The 27552-nt window shown below is 44.5% G+C and overlaps 1 protein-coding gene across 5 annotated transcripts in view; it reads left to right on the top strand.

Moving 5' to 3' along the window:
* The window catches only part of KIF26B (kinesin family member 26B), a 568793-nt gene that overhangs the window by 533269 nt on the left and 7972 nt on the right, over positions 1 to 27552 (top strand). For all 5 annotated transcript variants that reach the window (XM_068232060.1, XM_068232061.1, XM_068232062.1 and 2 more), the window contains 2 exons: positions 16679 to 16881; positions 23219 to 23369. In XM_068232060.1, the coding sequence (XP_068088161.1) occupies positions 16679 to 16881; positions 23219 to 23369 (354 nt within the window). The remainder of the gene's footprint in view (positions 1 to 16678; positions 16882 to 23218; positions 23370 to 27552) is intronic.

Raw genomic sequence — 27552 nt, forward strand, 5'->3', positions numbered from 1 at the left:
CTCCTAGGTGATATTTTTGCTTCTATAAATAAAATGCCTCTGAAGCCACCAGCAAGCAAGAAAATACTCTGAATAATTTTAACAGTGTTTTTTCACAAACTTTTTAATACTGTTTCAATTGCAGCATGCTACAAAGTTATTTTAAACAGAAGATACAACATTATCTCATAGGAGAAAACTTAGGAGAAAAAGTGAATTGCATATGGGCCATTGTGTTCTCTGTGGAAGCTGGGCCCTGACAAAGAAACATGCCAAAATGTCTCCTTGTTTTCCATTTACAATTAAAGGCAGGGTTCTAAGTACCCATGGTTATGTACAGAATCTGTGTTCTTGATTATCACTTACATGTGTAGTTTTCTTCAGTATCATACTTTGTGACCGAGACAATACACTTGTAAATTATTGTAGTTTGAATTGAATTGTGTGGGGAACCCTGTTTTCTCTCTGCAGTTTTAATGCCTTTGTTATTTCCATTTTTACTCTAACTAACATAATTATTGTCTAAAGGTGGCCATACACGCATAGATATTTGTCCAATGTGGCAAACAGATCAATTCTTCTCGACCAAGAGGGATCGATTCCCACCATACACGACACAGATTTTCTGTAGATATCACCCTGAAATCTATTGAAAATATTTGATTTGATACAATGCTAAGCTATGGGCTTTTCATCTAACATTGGTTCCCCCACCGCGTCCAATTGACAGAAATTTCCCTCCTGGGCCTGCTTAAAGGAAATATCAGGGAATTTTAACAAAATGAGATCTACTTGCCTAGGGCTTCCTCTAGTCTCTGGAGGGCTATTCTGCAGAAGTACTGCGCTTGCGCACAAATCTCCCGGCCATGTGTGCACAATCACGAGTGGCATGGGTGCGTGCCTGGGAGACCAGCTGGGATCGGAGCGTGGGACACATAGCCTTCCAGGTGCTGGAGGCAGGGCAGGCCTTAGATTTCACAGCTCCCTGAGCGAAACCGGATTTTGTTGCCCCCCCCATAAGTAGCATAGTTGTCCCCATATAGGTAGCATAGTTGCCCCCATTGTAGGTAGTATAGTTGCCCCATATAGGTAGCATAGCTACCCTCAGTGTAGCTAGTACAGTTTCCCCCAGTGTAGTAGCATGGTTGCCCCCAGTGTAGGTAGTTTGCCCCCAGTGTAGGTAGTATGCCCCAGTATGCCCCCAGTGTAGGTAGTATGCCCCCAGTGTAGGTAGTATGCCCCCAGTGTAGGTAGTATGCCCCCAGTGTAGGTAGTTTGCCCCCAGTATGCCCCCAGTGTAGGTAGTTTGCCCCCAGTGTAGGTAGTTTGCCCCAGTGTAGGTAGTATGCCTCCAGTGTAGGCAGTTTGCCCCCAGTGTAGGTAGTTTGCTCCCAGTGTAGGTAGTTTGCCACCAGTGTAGGTAGTTTGCCCCCAGTATGCCCCCAGTGTAGGTAGTTTGCCCCCAGTGTAGGTAGTTTGCCCCCAGTGTAGGTAGTTTGCCCCCAGTGTAGGTAGTTTGCTCCCAGTGTAGGTAGTTTGCTCCCAGTGTAGGTAGTTTGCTCCCAGCGTAGGTAGTTTGCTCCCAGCGTAGGTAGTTTGCCACCAGTGTAGGTAACCCTCCCCCCCTTTTTGTGGCAGCGGGCCGGGCAGAGACTGACTCACCTGACATCCAGCTCCAGCGCCGACGTCACTCTTCTCTCCCCGCCTCCGCTCCATTTGTAGTTAGAGCAGGCTACAAGAAAATGGTCGCCGTTTGTCTGCGTTTGTGGACACCGGCGGCCATTTTCTTGTAGTCCTGCTCTAAATATAGACGGAGAGGACACAGGGAGACAGCGGGGTGGCAAGGGGCGACAGGACACATGCGCCCTTGAGAGCATGGCGCCCTGAGCGACCGCACAGGTCGCTCATAGCAAAGGCCGGCCCTGGCTGGAGGAAGCTCCATGTAATTAGCTCTCATTTTGATCAAATTCCCTGATATTTCCTTTGAAACCTTTTTTAGGTTCAGTCAAGGTTCATTTTACTTACCTGGGACTTCCACCAGCCCCCCTGCAGCCGTCCTGTGCCCACACCGTCACTCACCGATCACTCACCCCTGCCATGGCTGAGTTTTATTTTGGCGACTGATCAGTCACCGAGCAGTCCTGGCCGCATAAATCATGCTCCTGTCCCCGGGGTTGCCTTGCGCCTGCGCAGTACTATGTATGTACGCATAGTACTATGTACGTACGCACGCAGACGCAGGTCGGCCACAAGGACGGGAGCGCGATTGAGGATGCGTGCGGCCAGGGTTGGACAGGCGCACTGCCAAAAACTAAACTGAGTCACGGCAAGTGAGTGGATGATCTGTGAGTGATAGCGCAGGTACAGGACATCTGCAGGGGGCTGGTGGAAGCCCCAAGTAAGTGAAACCTTTTTTTTAAGTTCAGTTAAGGTTCACTTTAAAGCTTAATGGTCAAATGATATTATCAGTATAAACCGCAATTTGTTCAAACATAATGGCCCATATGCAATTCACTTTTTCTCCTGAGTTTTCTTCTAGGAGATCATTTTTCATCTGCTGTTTAAAATAACTTTTCAGTACTGTGAATGAATGATCATGGCTTCAGCTAGAAGCCAGTAATCATTCATTCATATAAATACACAAACACTTCCTGTGTGCTTTGGGGGCATATAGTGGTAAAAACTTAGGAAAATTGTATACTCACCTTTCAGGCAATTTTCCTTTCCTGGCAATACTCCATGACAGCATAACATATGGGCAGTTTCCCGCCCCTAACTGCCAGATATGACCACCCTGACTATAAAAGTGAAACTCCACCCAATAGACAGCATTCCTTAATTCGTACGAGCTGCCTAAAAATGGGTGGGAATGTATGCTGTCATGGAGTATTGCCAGGAAAGGAAAATTGCCTGAAAGGTGAGTATACAATTTTCCTAATTCCCTGGCAACTCCATGACAGCATAACATATGGGCACTAACTAGACATAAAAAATCAAAGGGAGGGTATTGCAGTGAAGAAAAAAAACTTTAATTAAAGAAAACAGCAACAAAAAAGCAGCTATTATTATAACGATTGGTCAACAGCTAAGGAAATAATTTTCTTACCAAAGGAAGAGGTTGACAAGGAAGCAGGCTCTATTTTATAGTGCTTTATAAAGGTATTACTTGGGGCCCAATTAGCCGCTCTGCAAATAGTCTCCAATGAGACTCTACCCAGACATGCCCATGAAGCTGACATGCCCCTGGTAGAGTGAGCAGACACTAGTTCTGAAGGGGAAAGATTCTTTGCCTTGTTTGCTCTCTGGATTGTGCATACTATCCACCTGGCAATAGTTCTAGTTGATGCTTCTCTCCCTTTATAGGGACCAGATGGCAACACAAACAGTCTATCTGAAGACCTAAAGTCTTTTGTCAAAGATAAGTAGTTCCTGATTGTTGAAACTGGATCCAGAGGATGCAGACTATCTGGGTTTAAAGGATCCTTAAATGATGGCAAAGTCCATTTTTCATAAAAGTGAAAGTATGATGACACTTTTGGGATAAATGCCTCAACTGGATTTAGGACCACTCGGTCTTCAAAAAATGATAAAAAAAAGGCTCTTTCCAGCTTAAAGCCTGGATTTCAGAAACTCTGCGTCCAGAAGTAATGGCTATAAGAAAAGTTGTTTTCAATGTTAAGTTATACAAAGAACATTTTTCGACTGGTAGAAACGGTGACTGAGACAAAAACTCCAAAACAAGAGGAAGATCCCACTGCGGGAACCTAGGTTTCCTGGGAGGTCTCAGTTTGAGGGCTGCTTTAAAGAACTGTTTGACTAACAAATTTGTTGACCAGGAAACTCCTAACACTGCGCTTATTGCTGACATATGTGACCGCAAAGTATTGTATGCTAGCCCCAATTGTAAACCTTTTTGAAGAAAGGCCAAAATGTTAGTCACGCCAGGATTCAATGCATCAAACGAGTTAAGATGGGCGAATGCCACAAACTTCTTCCAAACCTTGTTATAAACGGTCATAGTTGAAGGCTTCCTTGCCGAAAGTAAAATGTCTACTACTTCAGCAGCACAACCCTGACTTAAGAGTCTCTGTTTTTCAACCACCAGGCCGCAAGTTTCAACTTGCCTGGGTTCGGATGCAGGAAACCATTCTGGATTAACAGATCCGGCATTAGAGGAAGAGGCATGGGTTGTTCCAGCAAAAGAGACTTCAGGAGCGTATACCATGGCCTCCTTGGCCAGTTGGGCAGTACCGCCAAGATCTCTCCCTCCAAAGTGAGCACTTTCTGAAGAGATCTGAAGATGAGGGGAATTGGCGGGAAGGCATATGCTTTTCGAAAGGGCCATTTCTGTATTAGAGCATCTGTCGCTATTGCTTGCCGGAAAACGAGAAAAGAAGTTTTGAAGTTTCCTGTTGGTAGAGGTCGCAAACAACTCTATTTGGGGTAACCCCCACTTCCCCACTATCTGCTGAAACACTTTCAGGTTGAGAGACCACTCATTGTTGCACAACTCTTTCCTTGATAGTTTGTCTGTCTGAGAATTTTCCGGACCCGGAATATAGACTGCTGTCAGATCCAGTAAATTTTCCTGCGCAAATGACATAATTGGTTTCAACTCCTCCATGAGGGACCTGCTGTGGGTCCCACCTTGCCTTCTGATGTACGAAACCGCCGCCTTGTTGTCCAACTTCAGCATAACTGGTTTCGAGTATATCTTTGGTAAGAAGGCTTTCAAAGCTTGGAGGGCAGCTCTGAGCTCGATGATATTTGATACTACATGATTTTGTGGGGAGTCCCAAACGCCCTGGACTGCCCAATCTTCCCAGGTCGCCCCCCAACCTTGTGCACTGGCATCGGAAGTTATTATCATCCACTGTGGAGGCATTAGAGAAAAGCAGTTCTGTAGGTTGGACCGATCTTTCCACCAATTCAAAGCTTCCCGTACTTTTCTCGGAATTAATATCGGAAAATTCAGGTCTCGAGAGTTCCACTGAGATAGGAAATTCAGTTGAAAGTCCCTGAGATGCCAGTGAGACCACTTGACCATAGGAATCGTGGACAACATCAGTCCTATCACTTTCATGCATTGCCTTGCTGTCAAAATTTTCTGTTTCTGAGCTAGAGATATTCTTTGGATGAGAGTGCTCTGTTTCTGTACTGGAAGAGAAACTAAGCCTTCAACTGTGGAGAATTGAGCTCCTAGAAAAACTAGACTCTGCGTCGGATCCAGTTGACTCTTTTTGAAATTCAGTAGCCAGCCAAACTCGACTAGCCTGTCGATTACTTTGTCCCGATACTCTAACAACTGATCTCTTGATCTGGCCAGAATAAGGATGTTGTCCAGATAATGTAGTAGCCTTACTCCTTCTTGGGGATCGGTTGAAAGGGGCGCCCGAGCTGCCTGTATGAAAAGGGCGCCGCCATAGACATCAATGTTATTTCTGGAAATATGGGCTACAATGTGTAGAAAAGGGCGCCCGAGTTTTGATATAGGCTACAAGCAGGCTCCCCTTTGTAGCCCATATTTTTTCGGCTACAAGGTTTTAGGCTACAAGCGGGCTCCCCTTTGTAGCCCATATTTTTCCGGCTACAAGGTTTTCGGCTACAGTAAGGTGCCCCTTTGTAGCCCATATTATTGCCTTTTTTTCTAGCCTAAGTTTTTATATGGGCTACAAGTGCTGGAAGCCGAATTATTTCATTCCCCCACTATCCATGGCGGCCTGGAGGGGGAATAGTAATTAACACATCCCGGAGTATTTTTGTAGCCGAAGTTTTTATATGGGCTACAAGCACTGTAAGCCGAATTATTTCATTCCCCCACTATCCATGGCGTCCTGGAGGGGGAATAGTAATTAACACATCCCAGAGTTTTTTTTCTAGCCGAAGTTTTTATATGGGCTACACCAAGCGTCTTTTTTGTAGCCGAAGTTTATATGGGCTACACCAGGCGCCTTTTTTGTAGCCGAAGTTGGTATATATGGGCTCCACCAGGCGCCCTTTTTTACCGGCGCCCTTTTCATGTAGACCCCCTTCTTGTCTTAGGAGTGCAACCAGTGCTAGTAGCACTTTTGAGAACGTTCTCGGGGAAGTGGACAGACCGAAGGGCAGACTACAGAACTGGAGATGGATGCCTCCCACGAGAAAGCGTAAGAATTTTTGAAATGTAGGAGCGACGGGAACATGAAAATACGCATTCTTCAAATCGAGGGAGCACATTCAATCTCCAGTTCTGACTGCCCTTATGACTGTTTGAAGAGACTCCATCTTGAACCTTGGAATGTCGATAAACTTGTTTAGTGACTTGAGGTCTATAACAGGCCTCCATTCTCCTGTCTTTTTTTGAACTAGGAAGATGCGGGAATAATAGCCTTTGAAATGTTCCGTTTAAGGAACCGGAACTGCTGCTCCTTGTGAAATTAAATTTTGAACATATTCTTGAAGGATTTTTCTCTTCTGATGATTTTTGGGTACCTTGGTCTCTATAATTCGAGGAAGAACTGGAGCTTTCTTGAAGGACCACTTGTGCCCGTTTGCTAAAATTTGATTGACCCAAGGATCTGATATGTTTTTCGCCCAAACTGAAGCAAATAGAGACAGCCTTGCTCCTACGAGGACAGTTTGGACAGGCAGTATGTCAAAAAGACTTTCCGTTAGTCGAAGTTGCAGAAGAGGCTCTACTCTTTGCAGACTTGGCAAAAGTAGATTGCGTATTTCTCCAATTCCTATTGTACTGTTTGGCAGGAGTGTAGTTTCTTGGCTGTCTAAATTTTTGAGAAGTTTGTTGTCTTTGCTGATTCCACTTCACTCTTTTAAATTTTCTGTCCTGGGGAAGTAAACCAGTTTTTCCCCCCGTTACCCTTGATATTGCCATCTTTATTTTTGGACCGAATAGGTTCTTACCATCATAGGGGATTCTGGCCCAGGTTAACTTGGAAGAAGGATCTGCCGACCATGACTTCAGCCAAAGTGTTCTTCTAGCTAGGACAGAGTAGAGCATAGCCCTGCTAGAACTTTTAATAATATCTAGAGAGACCTCACCCATAAAATCCGCTGTCATCTTCATCTTTTTTAAAGAAGCAAATAATTCTTCTTTGTCTGCGCCTTGCGAGATAGCATTATAAATATCATTCACCCAATTTTTCAACGCCTTTGAGACCGATGTCAAGGCAATAGCGGGTCTAGATGAGTCTGCTGCCGCCATATAGGTTTTCCTTAAAGTGACTCTGTAACAAAAATTTCATCCGGTTTTCTACCATCCTACAAGTTCCTAAACCTGTTCTAATGTGCTCTGGCTTACTGCAGCACTTTCTACTATCACCATCTCTGTAATAAATCAGCTTATCTTTCCCCTTTCGGACTTGTCACCCTGTGTCTGGAAGGCTGCCAAGTTCTTCAGTGTTGTGTTTCTGCTATGCACGCCCCCCTCCGGGCCCCCTGCCTGTGTGCTATTTAGATTAGGGCAGCTTCTCTCTGCTCTCTTATCTTTTGCAAGCTGGATAAATCGTCCTCTGAGCTGGCTGGGCTTTCACATACTGAGAAATTAGACACAGGCAGAGCTGTTTGCAGCAAGAAAGGATCAGCCTGTCACTTCAGTGCATGAACGCTGCAGGGGGAAAGAAACACAGAAATGATCTCTTGAGATTCAAAAGGAAGGCTGTATACAGCCTGCTTGTGTATGGATGTATTTTCTATGTGTGGACATACTGTACATCAACCTACTTCTTGTTTTGGTGGCCATTTTGTTTGTTTATAAACAACCTTTTTAAAACTGATTTTGATTACTTTTAATGCGGCGGGGAGCGGCGAAATTGTGACAGAGGGGAATAGGCGAGGTCCCCTAACGCACTGGTAGGTTTACTTTTGTGCGATTTTAACAATACAGATTCTCTTTAAGTCTTGATCTAACTGTTTATCCTGGATATCTCTAAAGAAGGCTGCATCTTCTAATGGTAATGTAGTATTCCTTGCGAGTCTCGCAACTGCCGCGTCTACTACTGGGGATGAATCTACCAAAGATTCATCCTTTTGAGATAGCGGATACATTTTCTTCAGACGGTTACGAACCGAAGGCTTTCTGGTAGGCTGCGCCCATTCCTCCTGGAATAGATCTCTGACTTCATCCATTAGAGGGAATTAAACCCTAGTCTTATCTAGATGCTTGAAGTATCTCCTTCTTTTCGCATTATCCTGTTCTTCAACTTCTTCCCATTCTATGGATTGTTTAATCTGATTTATAAATGAGGGTACCATAGCGAAATCAATTACTGAGTCCTGAGTCTTCGGAAATATCTGAAGCAGCCTCTGAGACATCGGAATGAACATCCTAAAGGCGATCAGCCGCAGTAGATTGAGGAATAGATTTTTTGCTGAATTGCGCCATGGCATCTTGAACAGACTGTTTAATGACGTCCGAGATATCTCGACTTTCACCAGTGATCTCTATAAGACATGTTTCACACACCATTTTATCCGGTAATTTGTCTTTTACACAAATCCAGCATTGATGCTCTGCAGGTCTATCCGATTTCTGAGAACATTTGCGATGCGGAGATAATTGTCTTTGAACTGATTCAGGAGACCTAGACGCTAATCTAGATGAAAAGGTTCTTTTCCTAAAACCGACTTCTGGCGAATTAAGTGATGAAGAACGATCCTTCGGGTGAAGTCCTTTGACCTCTTTTCGTACAGGAGAGCGTTTGTCATGCTTCTTTCTTAAGCTGTGCGAACTCTCTTTGACATGAGAATGCTTTGTGCTTAAAGGAAGAGAAAACAGTTCTTTTTTAACCTGTTTTGACAGATAGAGAGTTAAGGCCTCTTTAACTTACCTACCTTACCTTGAATTTTTATGATGGTCTTTTTTTGAGTGTTTTCCCATGCTTCAAACAAGAAGGCTGTGAGAAAAACAGAAGCAAGCTTTTTAGCAGGCTTCTCATGATATATATATATATATATATATATATATATATATATATATATATATATATATATGGTACAACAGCAGCCTATGAGGCGGCGCACATACCTTCAGAAGAGGGCTTATGGAGGGCAATCCTTGCCGGAATCACTGCGTCCGAGCTGGGCAAACAACAGCTTGAAATGGACAGGGGCGGGCGAACAGCGTCCGATTAAATAGCACGAGATTCTACCGCCCCTATCCAAGATGGCCGCCGCAGCATCCACAAGCAAAAGGATAAATTTTGCCCAAATCAAAGATGGCCGCCGCGACCTTTGCACTTGCACACATGCGCAGAACGCATACCAGACGCCATTCTACCCGGAGACAGTTGGCAAACAACTTTTAAATAAAACTAAAGTTGTAAGCACTTTCCTACACCGCAGATGCGGCGAAAAGGTAATAGGCAAGGCGGACAGATAGGTAATTCATATTTAATGAATATTTAGAATACTGGAGACCAACCAGCACTACTGCACCTATTGATTTAGATACCCAGGAGCAGAGCTTCGGTCAGGAGGCCTAGAGACAGACCGGCGTACCAAAAACGGCATAGGTAAGGTTTTTAAGCAGGCAGTCAATATATATACAAAAAACAACCTCAGGAAAAATGGTTGAAAAGAAAAGTCACTTATCTGGCAGCGAGGACGAAAAAAAGGAATGCTGTCTATTGGGTGGAGTTTCGCTTTTATAGTCAGGGTGGTCCTATCGCGTACATCAAAAAAGGGCGTCGGGGGAAAAAAGGGCGCGTGGTGTAAACGATAAGCAGTATTATTGTTTATAAAAATATTGTGTAGAATTTCGTTTACAAATAGTGTTTTAAGAATTTATAAATCATTAAATAATGTGTATGAAATTGGCAATTCTTAAAACGTTAATCTTCCCTGTTTCTAAACTGAAACTTATAATTACGTTTGTTAAAAACCCTGCCTGTACCTATCCCTAACCCCTAGACCCCCTGGTGGTGCCTAAACCTAAGACCCCCCTGGTGGTGCCTAAACCTAAGACCCCCCTGGTGGTGCCTAAACCTAAGACAAACATTAATAAATAAAACATTTAAATAAAAAAATTTAAATAATTTTTTTGGGTGGATAATAATGTTTTAGAAATGTAAATGTAATGTAAATAAGGCCTTGTAATTATTGATAGGGTACAGGAGGGGGGGGGGGTAAACAAAAAATACACCTTTATTTCCAAATAAAAATAATTTAAATGTTGTGATAGCCAGGACAAATGGACAAATAAAATGTGTGGGTTTAATCTATTGTAGCATTGTTTATTTTAAAGCTATAGTGGATGGAATTTGAGCAAGAGTGTCTGCTTTTGTGGTGAAGCATGACTAAACATACACACTTCAGTGGAGTTTAATTATTGCATAAGGCCTCTTTCACACATTTCACACGTCATGGTATGCTGCCTTGCTGCTGTGGACATAAGTCTCTATGAGATTGGCCACAATACCCACAGTTCAACCTCATGCACAGAAGTTTTTCCAAAAACACGGAGGAGACACAGACTGCAATGCATTGCTGAACAGTACCATGCAGTGGGCATTTGCATTGGAGTCTATAGCACCGCAACAATCTATTAAAATTGTGGCGGTGTGCATGCTGATCTGTCAAGCAGGAAGCATGTCACTGTTTTAGGGCGGAGCTATGCATATTACCCTGACAGCGCAAGTCTGCAACAGGGTAATATGTACGGGAAAATGGTGCGGTGTGATTGTCCTGCCCTGGGCTCTTTTGCAACAGGACACCAAACTGCACATAGGTAAAACCAGCCCTAAAGTTTATGTATGCAGGAATGAATCAAGCCTTATCGACATCACAACTAGGCACAAGTAAAAAGTGTCTAGAAACATCAATTTTAGTCGTCTGTCATGCCTCTCATACTTGTCCTTGGTTGTAAAGAGAATCTCAAAACTGCATAATCTGCCAGTGGTAGTGACTTTGATCTTATACAATTTATATACAGTGGGTTGCAAAAGTATTCGGCCCCCTTGAAGTTTTCCACATTTTGTCACATTACTGCCACAAACATGCATCAATTTTATTGGAATTCCACATTAAAGACCAATACAAAGTGGTGTACATGTGAGAAGTGGATCGAAAATCATACATCATTCCAAACATTTTTTTTACAAATAAATAACTGCAAAGTGGGGTGTGCGTAATTATTCGGCCCCCTGAGTCAATACTTTGTAGAACCACCTTTTGCTGCAATTACAGCTGCCAGTCTTTTAGGGTATGTCTCTACCAGATTTGCACATCTAGAGACTGAAATCCTTGCCCATTCTTCTTTGCAAAACAACTCCAGCTCAGTCAGATAAGATGGACAGCGTTTGTGAACAGCAGTTTTCAGATCATGCCACAGATTCTTGATTGGATTTAGATCTGGACTTTGACTGGGCCATTCTAACACATAGATACCGTATTTCGCGCCGTATAAGACGCTCCGGAATATAAGACGCACCCAGGTTTAGAGGGCAAAAACCAGGGGAAAAAAAATATACATACTAAACCTGGTGCGTCCATGTTCCAGGAGCGTCTTGTACATGTTCTAGCCCAAATGGTGTCCTTGTGTATCCCCATGTGTCCTGATGTGTGCTCCTGTGTAACCCATGTCTGCCCCATGTGTGTCCAGCATGTCTGCCCCATGTGTGTCCAGCGTGTCTGCCCCATGTGTGTCCAGCGTGTCTGCCCCATGTGTGCCCAGCGTGTCTGCCCCATGTGTGCCCAGCGTGTCTGCCCCATGTGTGCCCAGCGTGTCTGCCCCATGTGTGCCCAGCGTGTCTGCCCCATGTGTGTTCAGCGTGTCTGCCCCATGTGTGTTCAGCGTGTCTGCCCCATGTGTGTCCAGCGTGTCTGCCCCATGTGTGCCCAGCGTGTCTGCCCCATGTGTGTCCAGCGTGTCTGCCTCATGTGTGTCCAGCGTGTCTGCCCCATGTGTGCCCAGCGTGTCTGCCCCATGTGTGTCCAGCGTGTCTGCCCCATGTGTGCCCAGCGTGTCTGCCCCATGTGTGCCCAGCGTGTCTGCCCCATGTGTGCCCAGCGTGTCTGCCCCATGTGTGCCCAGCGTGTCTGCCCCATGTGTGTCCAATATGCCCCACTCCAATATTTCCCCCCATGTGTCTCCTGGTCCCCCGTGCTGCAGTGCATAGCCGCAACTTACCTAATCAATGCTCCCGCGGCGATGTCAGACCTCTGCGCTACCCCCCGCTAGCCTCCTCTCCCTCCCCCTCGTCTTTCCTGGCCCCCCCTGTGCAGTAATGTATATCGGCAGCTTACCTTCCAAGCGCCCGCGGTGGATGCAGACATCGGTCTCCACGCTACTTCTCGCTCTTGTGTCCGGCTTGTACTGATGACATCAGTACAAGCCGGACACAAGAGCGAGAAGTAGCGTGGAGACCGATGTCTGCATCCACCGCGGGCGCTTGGAAGGTAAGCTGCCGCTATACATTACTGCACAGGAGGGGCCAGGAAAGATGAGGGGGAGGGAGAGGAGGCTAGCGGGGGGTAGCGCGGAGGTCTCCCACTATACATTACTGCACAGGGGGGGACCAGGAGACGCAAGGGGGAAGCGGACAAAAAGTCAGGGAATTCCCAACATGGCGGCGGGTTGGCGCTTCGTATCAGCGGGCGTTCGGAACTTGGGAATTCCCTGCCTTTGCCGTATAAGACGCAGGGACTTTTTCTCCCCATTTTTGGGGGAGAAAAAGTGCGTCTTATACGGCGACAATAACGGTATGCTTTGTTTTAAACAATTCCATTGGTGCCCTGGCTTTATGTTTAGGGTCATTGCCCTGCTGGAAGGTGAACCTCCGCCCCAGTCTCAAGTCTTTTGCAGTCTCCAAGAGGTTTTCTTCCAAGTTTGCCCTGTATTTGGCTCCATCCATCTTCCTATCAACTCTGACCAGCTTCCCTGTCCCTGCTGAAGAGATGCACCCCCAGAGCATGATGCTGCCACCACCATATTTGACAGTGGGGATAGTGTGTTCAGAGTGATGTGCAGTGTTAGCTTTCTGCCACACATAGCGTTTTGCATTTTGGCCAAAAAGTTCCATTTTGGTCTCATCTGACCAGAGCACCTCCTTCCACATGGTTGCTGTGTCCCCCACATGGCTTGTGGCAAACTGCAAACAGGACTTCTTATGCCTTCTGTTAACAGTGCCTTTCTTCTTGCCACTCTTCCATAAAGGCCAACTTTGTACAGTGCATGACTAATAGTTGTCCTATGGACAGAGTCTCCCACCTGAGCTGTAGATCTCTGCAGCTTGTCCAGAGTCACCATGGGCCTCTTGACTGCATTTCTGATCAGCGCTCTCCTTGTTCGGCCTGTGAGTTTAGGTGGATGGCCTTGTCTTGGTAGGTTTACAGTTGTGCCATACTCCTTCCATTTCTGAATGATCGCTTGAACAGTGCTCATTGGGATGTTCAAGGCTTTGGAAATCTTTTTGTAGCCTAAGCCTGCTTTAAATTTCTTAATAACTTGATCCCTGTCCTGTCTTGGACCTGTCTTGTGTGTTCTTTGGACTTCATGGTGTTGTTGCTCCCAATATTCTCTTAGACAACCTCTGAGGCCCTCACAGAGCAGCTGTATTTGTACTGACTTTAGATTCCACACAGGTGCACTCTATTTAGTCATTAGCACTCATCAGCCAATGTCTAAAGGCAACTGACTGCACTCAGATCAAAGGGGGCCGAATAATTATGCACACTCCACTTTGCAGTTATTTATTTGTAAAAAATGTTTGGAATCATGTATGATTTGCATTCCACTTCTCATGTGTACACCACTTTGTGTTGGTCTTTCATGTGGAATTCCAATAAAACTGATTCATGTTTGTGGCAGTAATATGACAAAATGTGGAAAACTTCAAGGGGGCCAAATACTTTTGCAACCCACTGTAAGTAGCCTAGTAATAGGTAGATTTAGTGCCCTCCCTACTTTTGCAGACTCTCCCCCAAATTATGGGCTGCAGTCGCTATTGTGATTTGCACGTTTCGCAGTGATTGCAGGTGTGATTGGCAAGACCATTTGTGAGTGTAAATGTGAGGAAGAAAAGCTGCAGGAAGATGGGAGCTGGTAAATCTCTAGATTATAAGCCTTTGGGCAGGGTCCTCCTCCTTTTGTGTCCTACCTGATCATGCACCTCCATTACTGTGAACCTATGCTATGCATCTGAGTGAACCTAACTTGCCTAATCTCCATGCTCCCCTCCAGTGACTGACTAAGCATTACCTTGTACTCATACTGTGCTGCATGATCTGGTCTTTCTTGTATTCAGGTATTGTCATTTTGCTGTATGTCACCCCTAAATATTGTCTGTAACCTAAACTAATGTCCAGCGCTGCGTAATATGTTGGCGCTTTATAAGTACAATAAATAAATAAATCATAAATAAATCACGAACCACCACACTTGCTATAGGATGTGTATGTGCTCCTCTTCATTTAACTCAATTGCAAACGCAGGTAAAATGCAGCAGGCACTATGGCCCAGTGCACACCAAAACCGCTAGCAGATCCGCAATACGCTAGCGGTTTTGGGAGCTGATTTCAGAGCGATTCTAGGTATATTTAGAGAGGTTTTCTAAACATACCTAGCGGTTTTGGGTGCGTTTTGGTGTAGCAGATTACACATATTGTTACAGTAAAAGCTGTTACTGAACAGCTTCTGTAACAAAAATGCCTGGCAAACCGCTCTGAAGTAGCGTTTTTCAGAGCGGTTTGCGTTTTTCCTATACTTTACATTGAGGACGAAACGCTTCCGAAAACCGCAAACGCGCAGCAGGAGGCGCGTTTGCGGCTTGGCAAAAACCTCAAACCGCCGGTGTGCACCATCCCATTGCAATACATTAGCCAAGCGGTTTTCCAGGCGGATGCGGCTGGCGGATCGCTCCAAAAAACGCTCGGTGTGCACTAGGCCTTAGTCAGTGATCAGGTTAAAAAGGATCACCGTTAATCACAGTGCCTTTGCCATCGTCCAAACGCTGGTGCTTTGAAAATCGGATTGAAGGGCATGCTGTGTGGAAGGGCCCTAATGTATCAGCATAGCTGCATGTCCTGCTGTTGGAAAGGCAGACACTGCACAGTTGCTAATGCCATTGCTCTGTAAATGTGCACATGCCAGCTTATGGCATATGCACCATTAGGATGTATTTTCCTTATGAGAACTTGTACACAGTTTTTTTAGCTGTGGAATAAGGTTACAATTCCGCCTATATAAACTAATAACAAAAATATAATAGGTTCATTACCACTGATTGATCCACTTTAAAATGCTGTGAATTAAATAGCTGTTCATTGCGGGACAGTTAAAAATGGCGCACAGCGCCAGATGAATAAGAAGGGCGCCCCATAGACTTGCATTATATAACGCTATTTAGCGTTATAAGTGTTAAAAAATGGCGCAGGCAGTGTGCCTTACACTTATAACGCTAAATAGCGTTATAAAGCTTCAAAATTTCTGAGGACAGAGGGGTCGGGGGGAAGAGAGAGGCAGCGGACACTTGAGGGCATAGGCAGCGGACGAAGATGTGTGCAATATGCATACATTACCTTGTCCCGGGCCGCCGATCGCTCCTTCCCTCCGCTCCTTCACTTCCTCCATTCGTTTACTGTAGTCCTGCAGCCGGCCAAGCACCATGCGGTTTCATTCTCCGCATGGTGATTGGCCGGCTGCAGGACTACAGCAAACAAACTAGGAAGTGAAGGAGCGGAGGGAAGGAGCGATCGGCGGCCCGGGACAAGGTAATGTATGCATATTGAACACATCTTCGTCCGCTGCCTATGCCCTTCAGTGTCCGCTGCCTATGCCCTTCAGTGTCCGCTGCCTCTCTCCCCCAACCCCCGCTGCCTATACTAGCGACCCGCAGCCCCCTGGCGTACCGTGCTGAAATAAATGTAGCATAAAACGCTATTTACCGTTTTAATGTATTTTCGGTAAATAGCGTTTTATGATACATTTATCGGCAGAACGGTGCGCCATTTTTCTCCCTGCGCCATTTTTAGATGGACCCGTTCATTGTAAATAAATGAAGCAAACATGGATTTACTATAGCCTAAAAAAAGCAATGTTCTTCTGGAATATTGTGGAAGTAAGAGAAATACATTTAAACTATAAAATGATGAGCAATACATTGATGAAAGACATTTGTACTGATTGGAGATATGAGACCTCCTATATTTGGTGAAATTTCACCGACTAAAAAACAGGTCATTTGATAAGAATGAATGCAAGCTGAGACAGGCAGGTGCCTATCATATTCAATGTGTATCTGGAACAATCTAGTTGTAAGGAAGATTTTTAGATTTTTTTTCTCCATGCTGTGATAGGCAAAATGATTTACACTTCTCTGCTGCCTTTCATACTGAAGGCCATGACCCAGTCAGTAAAGAAATCATTTGGTCACAGACTTATATATTTGGTGCAGTTTTATGCTGAGAATACACCATGAGGTTTTTTTGGCAGATAAATGGCTCGATAGATAATTTTCAACAGGTCCAATCTGACTTTGATTGTTTTTCTGAACAATTTTCTCATAGAAGTGAATGGAAATCAATCAGAAAAACGATCGGACAGTTAATCTGCTAAAAAAAAACCTCATCCTGTATTCCCAGAATTACTCTTTTGTACTTAGTTTAATGTAAATATTTTGTCTTGGCATTTTTAATTCTGGTAAAGTTATAGATATGTTACAGTGACTTACTTTAACACTTTAACAATTAATTCTTTCTCTGTCAGGATCTCAGAGACGTCGATTAATTCCAGCATTGTCACTAGATGCCACCTCTCCTGTGAGAAAACCAGCTAATAGCCCTGGAGTGCGCTGGGTAGATGGACCTCTATGTAATGGACAGCGGGGCTTGGGAGAACCATTTGAAATTAAAGTATATGAGATAGATGATGTGGAGAGACTACAGCGCCGTCGTGGCGAAGACTGCAAGGTAAGTTACAGGAAAGCACTGTGGAAATCGTACACAGTGGGTGGAAGTGGAAACTCAGGATTATTACGTTTACTGTTGCTTGTCTCTAGTGTACTATTAACAATGCCTGTACAGCTGGGTGCAGACATAAAATAATAATCAGTTGTGCAAAGCTCAGTTTGACATCCAACAAATACACAGATGCAAAGCTTGCTGGAAATCTCTGTTCCACACCATTGTAAGGAAAAATAGAATCGCTACAACCACCGATACTTAGCCAAGGGGAGCCTGGGATCTGGGAGGCAACAGAAAGCGGATATCTTGCTACACCATTGGCAGGGTAAAAAATCTCCACATTTTATTTAACACATCAGTGGATACACAGAAAAAAGCTCACGCGTATCGGAGCTCAAATGGCTCCGATACGCGTGAGCTTTTTTTTTTTTTTGTGTGTATCCACTGATGTGTTAAATAAAAATTGGAGATTTTTTTTTACCCTGCCAATGGTGTAGCTGGATATCCACACCATTGTACTTGCCCAATGTCTCTTTCTAGATTATGCAAGCAAATTGTTTCATACAAGCTAACTTCAGATGCAAGTCTTGCATCTGTGTGGACACTGTATGTGGACATATTTTTTTGTTCTAGAAGATGTCTCATTACTTCTAAAGATTTACTTGTTCAGGGTATTTATTAGTATAGGTAATTCTCTTACTTCAGACAACAGCCTAGTTAATTGACACTAATATGCAGATGTTAATAGTGTTCTTGCTTAGGTAAAGGTGTGTGTTGTCTTCAAAATGTTAAGGCACATACAAAATAATTTATATGGCAAGTGGTGAAGAATAGCCCTTGGCCATTTTTAGGGATTGCTGTTCTAGTTTTACAGATTACCCATCAGGCTCATGGTGACCCAGAATTCCTAGGAGTGTGTAAGGGATTACAAAGGACCAAAAATCCCACTTACTTAAAGGGATACTGTAGGGGGGTCGGGGGAAATTGAGTTGAACTTACCCGCGGCTTCTAACGGTCCCCCGCAGACATCCTGTGTTGGCGCAGCCACTCACCGATGCTCTGGCCCCGCCTCCGGTTCACTTCTGGAATTTCAGACTTTAAAGTCAGAAAACCACTGCGCCTGCGTTGCCGTGTCCTCGATCCCGCTGATGTCATCAAGAGCGCACAGCGCAGGCCCAGTATGGTCTGTGTCTGCGCAGTACACTCCTGGTGACATCAGCGGGAGCGAGGACACGGGCGTGCAGGCGCAGTGGTTTTCTGACTTTAAAGTCAGAAATTCCAGAAGTGAACTGGAGGCGGGGCCGGAGCATCGGTGAGTGGCTGCGTCAACACAGGATGTCTGCAGGGGACCATTAGAAGCCCCGGGTAAGTTCAGCTCATTTTCCCCCGACCCCCCTACAGTATCCCTTTAAATGTTATGCAGAACAAAAGTTTGCCTTCTTAAAACAGGAAGTATTTGCAATTATTCAGGTTGGAGGGAGCATATGATGTCTCCCACGATGCATCACTGCTGAATATGCAAATCATCATTTGTTGTCCATGTAAGCTAACCACACCTCCAGAACCGCTGGAATGTACTGATTTGTCAGCTTGTTAATTGTACATGCTCACGCCAACCTGAATAATCACAAATACCTTCTGTTTTAAGAAGGCAAACTTTTGTTTTCTATAAGATTTTAGTAAGAGGGCTTTTTGGGGTTTTTTTGTAGTCCAGCCCCGTTTCTTGCCCCGTGCGGAGCGTGCCGCCGCCCGGGGCGCTGTTGGGAGGGGGGCGCTATAATGGAGGGGGGAGCCGGAGCCGCGGGGAGGGCAGCCTGACCTCTCCCTCCCTCTCCTCTCCCCGGCGCCCTCCGTGCTCCCCCCTCAGATGCAGAGTTCGTGAGCAGCAGGGAAGCGCTGTTTACAACTCACCGGCTGCCTGGCTCCAAGCGCTGCTCTCTCGCCGCTGGTCTCCTCTCTCTCTCTGTATACGTACTGATACACGCTGCTTCCTGTAGCCGGAAGCAGCGTGTATCAGTATGTATACAGAGAGGGGAGACCAGCGGCGAGAGAGCAGCGCTTGGAGCCAGGCAGCCGGTGAGTTGTAAACAGCGCTTCCCTGCTGCTCACGAACTCTGCATCTGAGGGGGGAGCACGGAGAGCGCCCGGGAGAGGAGAGGGAGGGAGAGGTCAGGCTGCCCTCCCTGCGGCTCCCCCCTCCATTATTGGGGGCATCTACCTATCTAACCTATTCTGGGGGCACCTACCTAATCTAACCTACGCTGGGGGGCAGCTGCTAATCTAACCTACGCTGGGGGGCACCTACCTATCTAACCTACACTGGGGGGCACCTACCTAATCTAACCTACACTGGGGGGCAGCTACCTATCTAACCTATACTGGGGGCAGCTACCTAATCTAACCTACACTGGGGGGCAGCTACCTATCTAACCTATACTGGGGGCAGCTACCTAATCTAACCTATGCTGGGGGGCAGCTACCTATCTAACCTATACTGGGGGCAGCTACCTAATCTAACCTACGCTGGGGGGCAGCTACCTATCTAACCTACACTGGGGGGCACCTACCTAATCTAACCTACGCTGGGGGGCAGCTACCTATCTAACCTACACTGGGGGGCAGCTACCCATCTAACCTACACTGGGGGGCAGCTACCTAATATAACCAACACTGGGGGGGCAGCTACCTATCTAACCTACACTGGGGGGCAGCTACCTAATCTAACCTATACTGGGGGGCAGCTACCTATCTAACCTATTCTGGGGGCACCTACCTAATCTAACCTACGCTGGGGGGCAGCTGCTAATCTAACCTACGCTGGGGGGCACCTACCTATCTAACCTACACTGGGGGGCACCTACCTAATCTAACCTACACTGGGGGGCAGCTACCTATCTAACCTATACTGGGGGCAGCTACCTAATCTAACCTACGCTGGGGGGCAGCTACCTATCTAACCTATACTGGGGGCAGCTACCTAATCTAACCTACGCTGGGGGGCAGCTACCTATCTAACCTACACTGGGGGGCACCTACCTAATCTAACCTACGCTGGGGGGCAGCTACCTATCTAACCTACACTGGGGGGCAGCTACCTATCTAACCTACACTGGGGGGCACCTACCTAATCTAACCTACGCTGGGGGGCAGCTACCTATCTAACCTACACTGGGGGGCAGCTACCTATCTAACCTACACTGGGGGGCAGCTACCTAATATAACCAACACTGGGGGGGCAGCTACCTAATCTAACCTATACTGGGGGGCAGCTACCTAATCTAACCTATACTGGGGGGCAGCTACCTATCTAACCTATACTGGGGGGCACCTACCTAACCTATACTGGGGGGGCAGCTACCTTATCTAACCTATACTGGGGGGCAGCTACCTAATCTAACCTATTCTGGGGGGCACCTGTCTAATCTAGCCTATACTAGGGGGCACCTACCTAATCTAACCTATACTGAGAGGCACCTACCTATCTAACCTAGGGGGGGGGGGGCGCAATTTTTACACCCTCGCCCTGGGTGCATTTTAGCCTAGAAACTGCACTGTTGTAGTCCCTTACACACTCCTAGGAGTTCTGGTTCACCATGAGTTTGCTAATTATAGGGTGTATTTCAATTCTAGTGTTTCTAATTTGATGCCTAAATATGGCACCTTGGGCTCACTACAGAAGTATGGGAACATGGTTAAAATACAATGCTAACATTTGTAAAGCACTATTTTACTGTCAGACTCAAAGCGATGAGAGCTGCCGCCACTAAGGGCGCACTCGGTAGGCCACCCTGACATGTAAGGGTATATGTATAATGTCCCCAGCCAGGATTGGAACCCTTGCCCCCTATGTCAAAGGTGGTGCCCTTAACCAGTATACTAACCTGCCACAAATTATAGCAGCCTTTCTATTTCTGAACCTTATCAGCAGTGGGTTAACTTCACAATTGGCACTTTCAAACAGTTGTTTTATCACCAACTAGCAGCTGAAGATGAAAGAGTGACGGGGAAACCGCTTTGCAGAGGTTTTCAAGTTTCTGTGCTATTCTCAGATGGTGAGATGGTGATAAGATATAATTTGGCTTGAACTGTTTGTGAACTAAGGATGTCAAATCTCATAGAAATAACGTCACATACAGACTTACAGGTATTTCTTGGATGAAACAATCATTCCTTCAGCCAGAAATATAAAGTGTGTACGGAATGCCGCCCTTCAGAGTCTCTTGCTGCTGCAACATGGCACCATTCACATGGCTCCCCGCCCCCCAACACACACACACACACACATACACACCTCGTTTCCCCTTACAACAGGCGAACAATGTGTTTGTACAATTTCTCCCAATGTGCCACCCTAAAGAAAAAAATCGACTTATTCTTTCAGGTCACAATAATTGAAAATATGTATGTAACTTAAAGTGGAAATGTGGTTTATTTACTTTATTCCCATTGAGCGCATAGTTAAGACTTACACAAAAATCAGTAATGTTTATATGTAAACCTCTATTTTTATCTTTTTGAGAAATGTATAGCTTTGGCCCGTTAACTCTCTGCAACGTGCAGAGAATCATCAAACAGTAAAACTTGTGACTAACCAGCGCCACCTTGTGGTAAGCTGGAAAAATTACATATACTTACACAGCAGTGACTGAAGAATGATTTTAATACAGTAATACATGTGGGTTTAAAGCCAAAATTACTTGTGTTTATTTTTTCAACACTTGCTTCTAATTGATATTTTTTCCAAGTCAAGAAAAGCGGTGGGAATTGTGTATGAAAAATGAGAGAGTGTCTGTCCATTGTAAATATAAACAAATGTAAACATGACTGCCTTCAGCTATTTATTTTCTACTTCGAGTACTAAAATATATATATGTTTTACATATTTACGCAGCTGAAGGCTTCAAAGCAGTAATGAAAATCTTGCAGTAATGAGCAACCTTCCTTGCTTTATTCATAATCCTAGAAGTTTAGCATCTTTGAAAGATGATTTCAGAAGTTCCTTAGGAGGAGAATTTAATATTTGATAATCATTAATGAAGGTCTTAGCAATTTCTATCCTATTTGATATCCTGAACATGTAACAAATATGCCAAACTGTACTTGATTATCTAATGTACAGCGCTGCGTAATATGTTGGCGCTTTGTAAATACAATAAATAAATAATTTGCAGAATAATATCCAAACAAAATGTCCACAACCTAACTAATATTTAGTGTCCCAGGTCTCTTGAATTTTAGGTCTTAATAAAAGAGAACTGAGTAGGCCTTTGGTGGCTGCCAGACTTTTATTATTGCACCTAATGCAGTGAAATAACAGTGCATATAGCCAATACAGCTAAACACCCATAAGTCTAGTGTCCTTGCAATGTTCTGGAGTGAAATAACTAAATCCAGCTTAATGTTTCTGGATCAAAGGCATTAAACTCTTACTTACACATTGATCTGTAAAGGTTTTGATGTCTAGATATAAGAGAGAGATAGGCCTACAGATGTTTAGGAAGCTAATGTAAAGAATGCTGTTGCATATTGGTACAATTATAAGAATACAAAAGGAATTCTTATGAAATGTTTCTACTACGCAGAAAGGCGTCCTTGTGGTGTTACTGCAAAAAAATACAGTCAGGAGAATTCGAATACGTTTTATAATAACATCTTGATATATAATTTCATGGTTATGAATACATTTGTTTAAAGAAAAAGACAAAGAAATTAGCAAGATTAACAATGATATTTCAAGGAAACCTAAAGCTACCCCCCCCCCCCCTCCCCGCGATACATAGGTTGTTGTACATTTTTGTTAATCACTTCAACTGTTATTCTAACTTACAGTATTATACACCACTAGTAAAAAGACCTGCCAGTTAAAAAACGGGCGCTAGGTCACAGCCGCTACCCCCCGCAATGCGCGCACATACACGACCCTCTTGCTGGTTCCCCACCACTGTCTGCAGTATATGCACACGGGGAGCTGCTTGCTTGGCAGTTGGAAAAAGCTGTTATTTCCCACAATGCAATGAGAACCTCTGTGAACCACACACAGCAAACTTTCAGATCCGGCCCTGTGTCCTAACTGCCGTGGCTGCGCACATGCCCAGTACAAAAAAGCCAGGGACACACAACCATTCAGTTGATGATGCAGGGACACTTGCATTTTATTGTATAGGATTACTATATTATGTATAATTGTCTTTAATTTTGTGTATAACATGTATTATTATGTACCCGTTTGTTTTTACTCTGTACAGTGCCACAGAAGATGATGATGCTATATAAATCAATAATAATAATAATAATAAATAATTAGTCAAATATTTCATCATGTATGCATTGTTTTCCCTGTCAGGTGGTCACAAAGTTTAGTTCAAAGCTTAAGATCTTAGAACATCGCCAACAGAGAATTGCAGAGGTCAAGGCCAAATACGAGTGGCTAATGAAGGAACTGGAAATCACCAAGCAATACTTGATGCTGGATCCAAATAAGTGGCTCAGTGAATGTAAGGACTTTTCCTATTCATGTGTTTTTTTTGTTTTGTTTTTGATACATAAATTTATGAACCAATGTTTCCGATTTTTTTTTCCAAACAAAATTGTGCATATGGGGGCACAGCATGGAACATTACAAGAACGTGAGGAAATGTAGGTGATACAAACAAGAATATAAGACTGCAGTATGCTGCACAGAATGGGCTAATATTATGGTGACTCATTACGAAGAAAAATAGTTCCTACTTGCTTTTTGCAGAGGTTCGCAGCTGGAAGCAGAGCTGGTAAGTATGCACTCACCTCTCCCAGTACCTGTGGGATCACAGCTCTTCTGTAGCCTACCTCCTGTACTTGCATTTACTGGGTCCCAGTTTGATGTCTTGATGATGTCATCAAGCTGGGACCAGGGCACAATACATGAGGACAGCATCAGTACCAAACAACAAGTACTGAAATGAGGAGAGGTAAGAGGATACTTATCAGCATTGTTTCCTGCTGTTGATCTCTGCACGCGTGTGTGTGTGTGCATGTGCATGTGTGTATAATATCAATTGTGGATACAGTTTATTGGTGACCTGTTGGCAGCGTGAAAGAGTGCTGAGCCTGAATTTTTGGAATTTGTGAAATTGCTTAGTAAGATTTGTGTAAAGTCCAACTGATATATTTGGCTCATCCCAATGTAATTGAATTCTAGGACCTCACAAAAACAAAGGGTGGTCAAATAATTATTTCCTGTACTGTTTAAAAGACTGTGGCTAGGAATGTGTTTCTACACTCAAGCAGTAACCAATACTAATTTCAGGAATAGTTACAGGCCAAGTGTTACCTATTTTTAACGACTGTTCAAATGGTGAAGAGTTTGAAAAAAGTTTCATTTGTAGGGGCTATCCACATAGAGCAGGCATGGGCAAACTTGGCCCTCCAGCTGTTAAGGAACTACACATCCCACAATGCATTTCCCTTTATGAGTCATGACTGTGGCTGTCAGACTCCTGCAATCCATTGTGGGACTTGTAGTTCCTCAACAGCTGGAGGGCCAATTTTGCCTATGCCTGACATAGACCCTTATGTGATCGTGAACATAGAGGTTGAATGGGGTTACTATCTTATGGGTAGCAACTCAATTAGATGTGTATACAGAAATTATTTTGCTCATATAACTCTTACATATGGAATACAGTAATCTATGTTTAATTCTTAGTCTTCCATAGACTATTGGATTGATGCAGTTATTGTTCCATACCCCATGCCTACCACTAAAATACAAATCAGCCCATTCTGAATATTCACTGAGTCCCCTGTAAAAATAGGTTTAGTGTGACTTTCCTTAAAAGAGAAAATTACCAGTGTCTTTATGTAGATAAATTATAATAATTTTTCATATATGAGATGGGTTTGAAGAATTTGTATACAGTTTTTTTCTCTAGTGGCAATACATCTGGTGCTGTACAAATACAATCTCACTAATATTGTAAATGTGAAAGTTTGGACGTTTGTTACTCAATCACGCAACAATGGCTGAATGGATTTGAATGAAATTTGTCACCCACATAGTACATTAGCTGGAATAACATATAGGATACGTTTTATCCCCATAACCAAAAAGTGGGCGGAGACAAATACAAATTTTACTGGGAAAATGTAAACTGCATCCATTATTACACTGTTAATGGTACAGTTCTCAAACTTTGCAGAGTTTGTCACTGGGTGACTGGGATTGATATTCAGAAAAGTAGGTGGAGCCTAAAAAAGCCAATCAGAATTCATCTATTGATTTTCAAGGGGAATATTTAATTACTGCCATTCTTGAACTTTTAATGGCACAAGCCTCAAACCTGGTTCAGTTGGTCATTGAGTGACTGGGATTCAAATTCAGAAAAGGGGGGAGCCACAGCCAATCAGATTTGTTTCATTTCAATGCAAATTATTTATGCCAAAGACCGCAAAGCTCACAAACTTGGTCATTAAGTATTTGTGTGTTAGGGTTAGAAAAAGCGGGCGCAGCCAACACCAGCCAAATACATACCCGGGCAACGCCGGATTATCAGTGGGCAGAGACAAATACACATTTCACTGGGGAAATGAATAAACTGCAGCCATTCTTACACTGTTTATGGTAGGGTTCTCAAACCTTGCAGTTGGTCACTGGATGAATGGGATTATAATTCAGAAAAGTTGGTGAAGCCTACAAAAGCCACTCAAAATTCACCTATTGCTTTTCAAGAGGAATATGTAATTGCTGCCATACTAGCACTGTTAATGGCACAAGCCTCAAACCTGGAACAGTTGGTCATTGAGTGACTGGGGTTCAAATTCAGAAAAGGGGGTGGAGCCGCCGCCAATCAGGTTTGTTTCATTTTAATGCAAATTATTTCTGCCAAAGACTGCAAAGCTCACATCCTAGGTCATTGAGTAATTGTGTATTAGGGTTAGAGAAAGTGGGCGAAGCCAACACCAGCCAAATACATACCTGGGCAATGCCAGGCCATCAGCTAGTATAAAATACAATTACCCTATGCAAAACTTTATGTCAGAGAAACTTTACAGCTGTTACAACTATTACAAGAATACATGCAAGACATACATCCCTTATGGAAACAACACTTACAAGAATAAAAAGCTATGGATACATGAAATGTCTGGGATATGACTAAGTCTAAAAAGGAATTAAAAATAGGTCTTAAAATATGTGGGTTCTAAATCTGAATTGATGAAGGATAAAGAACACAAGAAAAAATGCAAATGAAGGAGAATACAGGTCAGGTCAGACTGCTTGAGGCTAATACAGGAATAGTTGGCGACTCTGCATACTCGCATACATGCAAAACAGGCGCCTGGAAATTTGGTTGCCCAAAATATTGGCTAGTGTAATATTAGTATTTTTTTTAATGTTCTACTATTATGAAGTGCTCGTAAAAGATCAGTAAATGATACCAATATTTTACGACAACTAAACCTAACCCTATTATCACACAGAACCCTCCCTCTACCTATTCCTAACCCCAACCACCCTCCTGCTGATAATGTACCCTAACCACCTCCCCTCTGATGCCTTACCACTAGCGTCATGAGGCAGGTGCGGGGAGTGCGACCCGCACCAGGTGGGGGTGACTCCAGCCGCCCTGAGCCTGAGGGAGGGGGGTGCTATAATGGAGGGGGGAGTCACCCGTGGGGAGGGCAGACCGACCTCTCCCTCCCTTCCACTGCGCGGCCGCCCTGCGTGCTCCGGCTCCCCCCTCCGAATACAAAGTTAGCGCAGCCAGGGAAGCTAGCGTGTGTATCTGCGTCTATGCAGAGCGGGAGGAGACCGGCGGCGATTGGAACCAGGGAGGTGAGTGACCATTCACAGCACTTCCCTGGCTATACACAGTGCTTCCCTGGTTGCGCTAACTTTGTATTCGGAGGCGGGAGCACAGAGGGCGGCCCGGGCAGTGGAAGGGAGGGAGAGGTCGGGCTGCCCTCCCCGCGGCTGACCATTATGGGGGGCACCTATCTACCTATCTATACTTGGGGGGGGGGGGGGCTATACTGTGGCAGCCACCTATCTAACCTATACTGGGGGGCAGCTACCTATCTAATCTATACTGGGGGGCAGCTGCCTATCTAATCTTTACTGGGGGGCACCTATCTAACCTGTACTGGGGGGCAGCTACCTATCTAACCTGTACTTGGGGGCAGCTACCTATCTAACCTATACTGGGGGCAGCTACCTATCTAAACTATAGGGGGGCAGCTACCTATCTAACCTATACTGGGGAGCAGCTACCTATCTAACCTATACTGGGGGCAGGTACCTATCTAATCTATACTGGGGGGCAGGTACCTATCTAACCTATACGGGGGCAGCTACCTAACCTATCTAACCTATACTGGGGGCACCTACTTATCTAACCTATACTGGGGGGCATGTACCTATCTGACCTATACTGGGAGGCAGCTACCTATCTGACCTATACTGGGGGGCAGCTACCTGTCTAACCTATACTGGGGGCAGCTACCTATCTTACCTATACAGGGGGCAGCTACTTATCTAACCTATACTGGAGGAACCTACCTATCAAACCTATACTGGGGGGCAGCTACCTATGTAATCTATACTAGGGGCACCTACCTATCTAACCTATGCTGGGGGCACCTACTTATTTAACCTGTATTGGGGGCACCTACCTACCTATCTGGCTACCTATATTAGCC

The sequence above is a fragment of the Hyperolius riggenbachi genome, chromosome 4 (assembly GCF_040937935.1).
Source record: "Hyperolius riggenbachi isolate aHypRig1 chromosome 4, aHypRig1.pri, whole genome shotgun sequence".
Classification (NCBI taxonomy): domain Eukaryota; kingdom Metazoa; phylum Chordata; class Amphibia; order Anura; family Hyperoliidae; genus Hyperolius; species Hyperolius riggenbachi.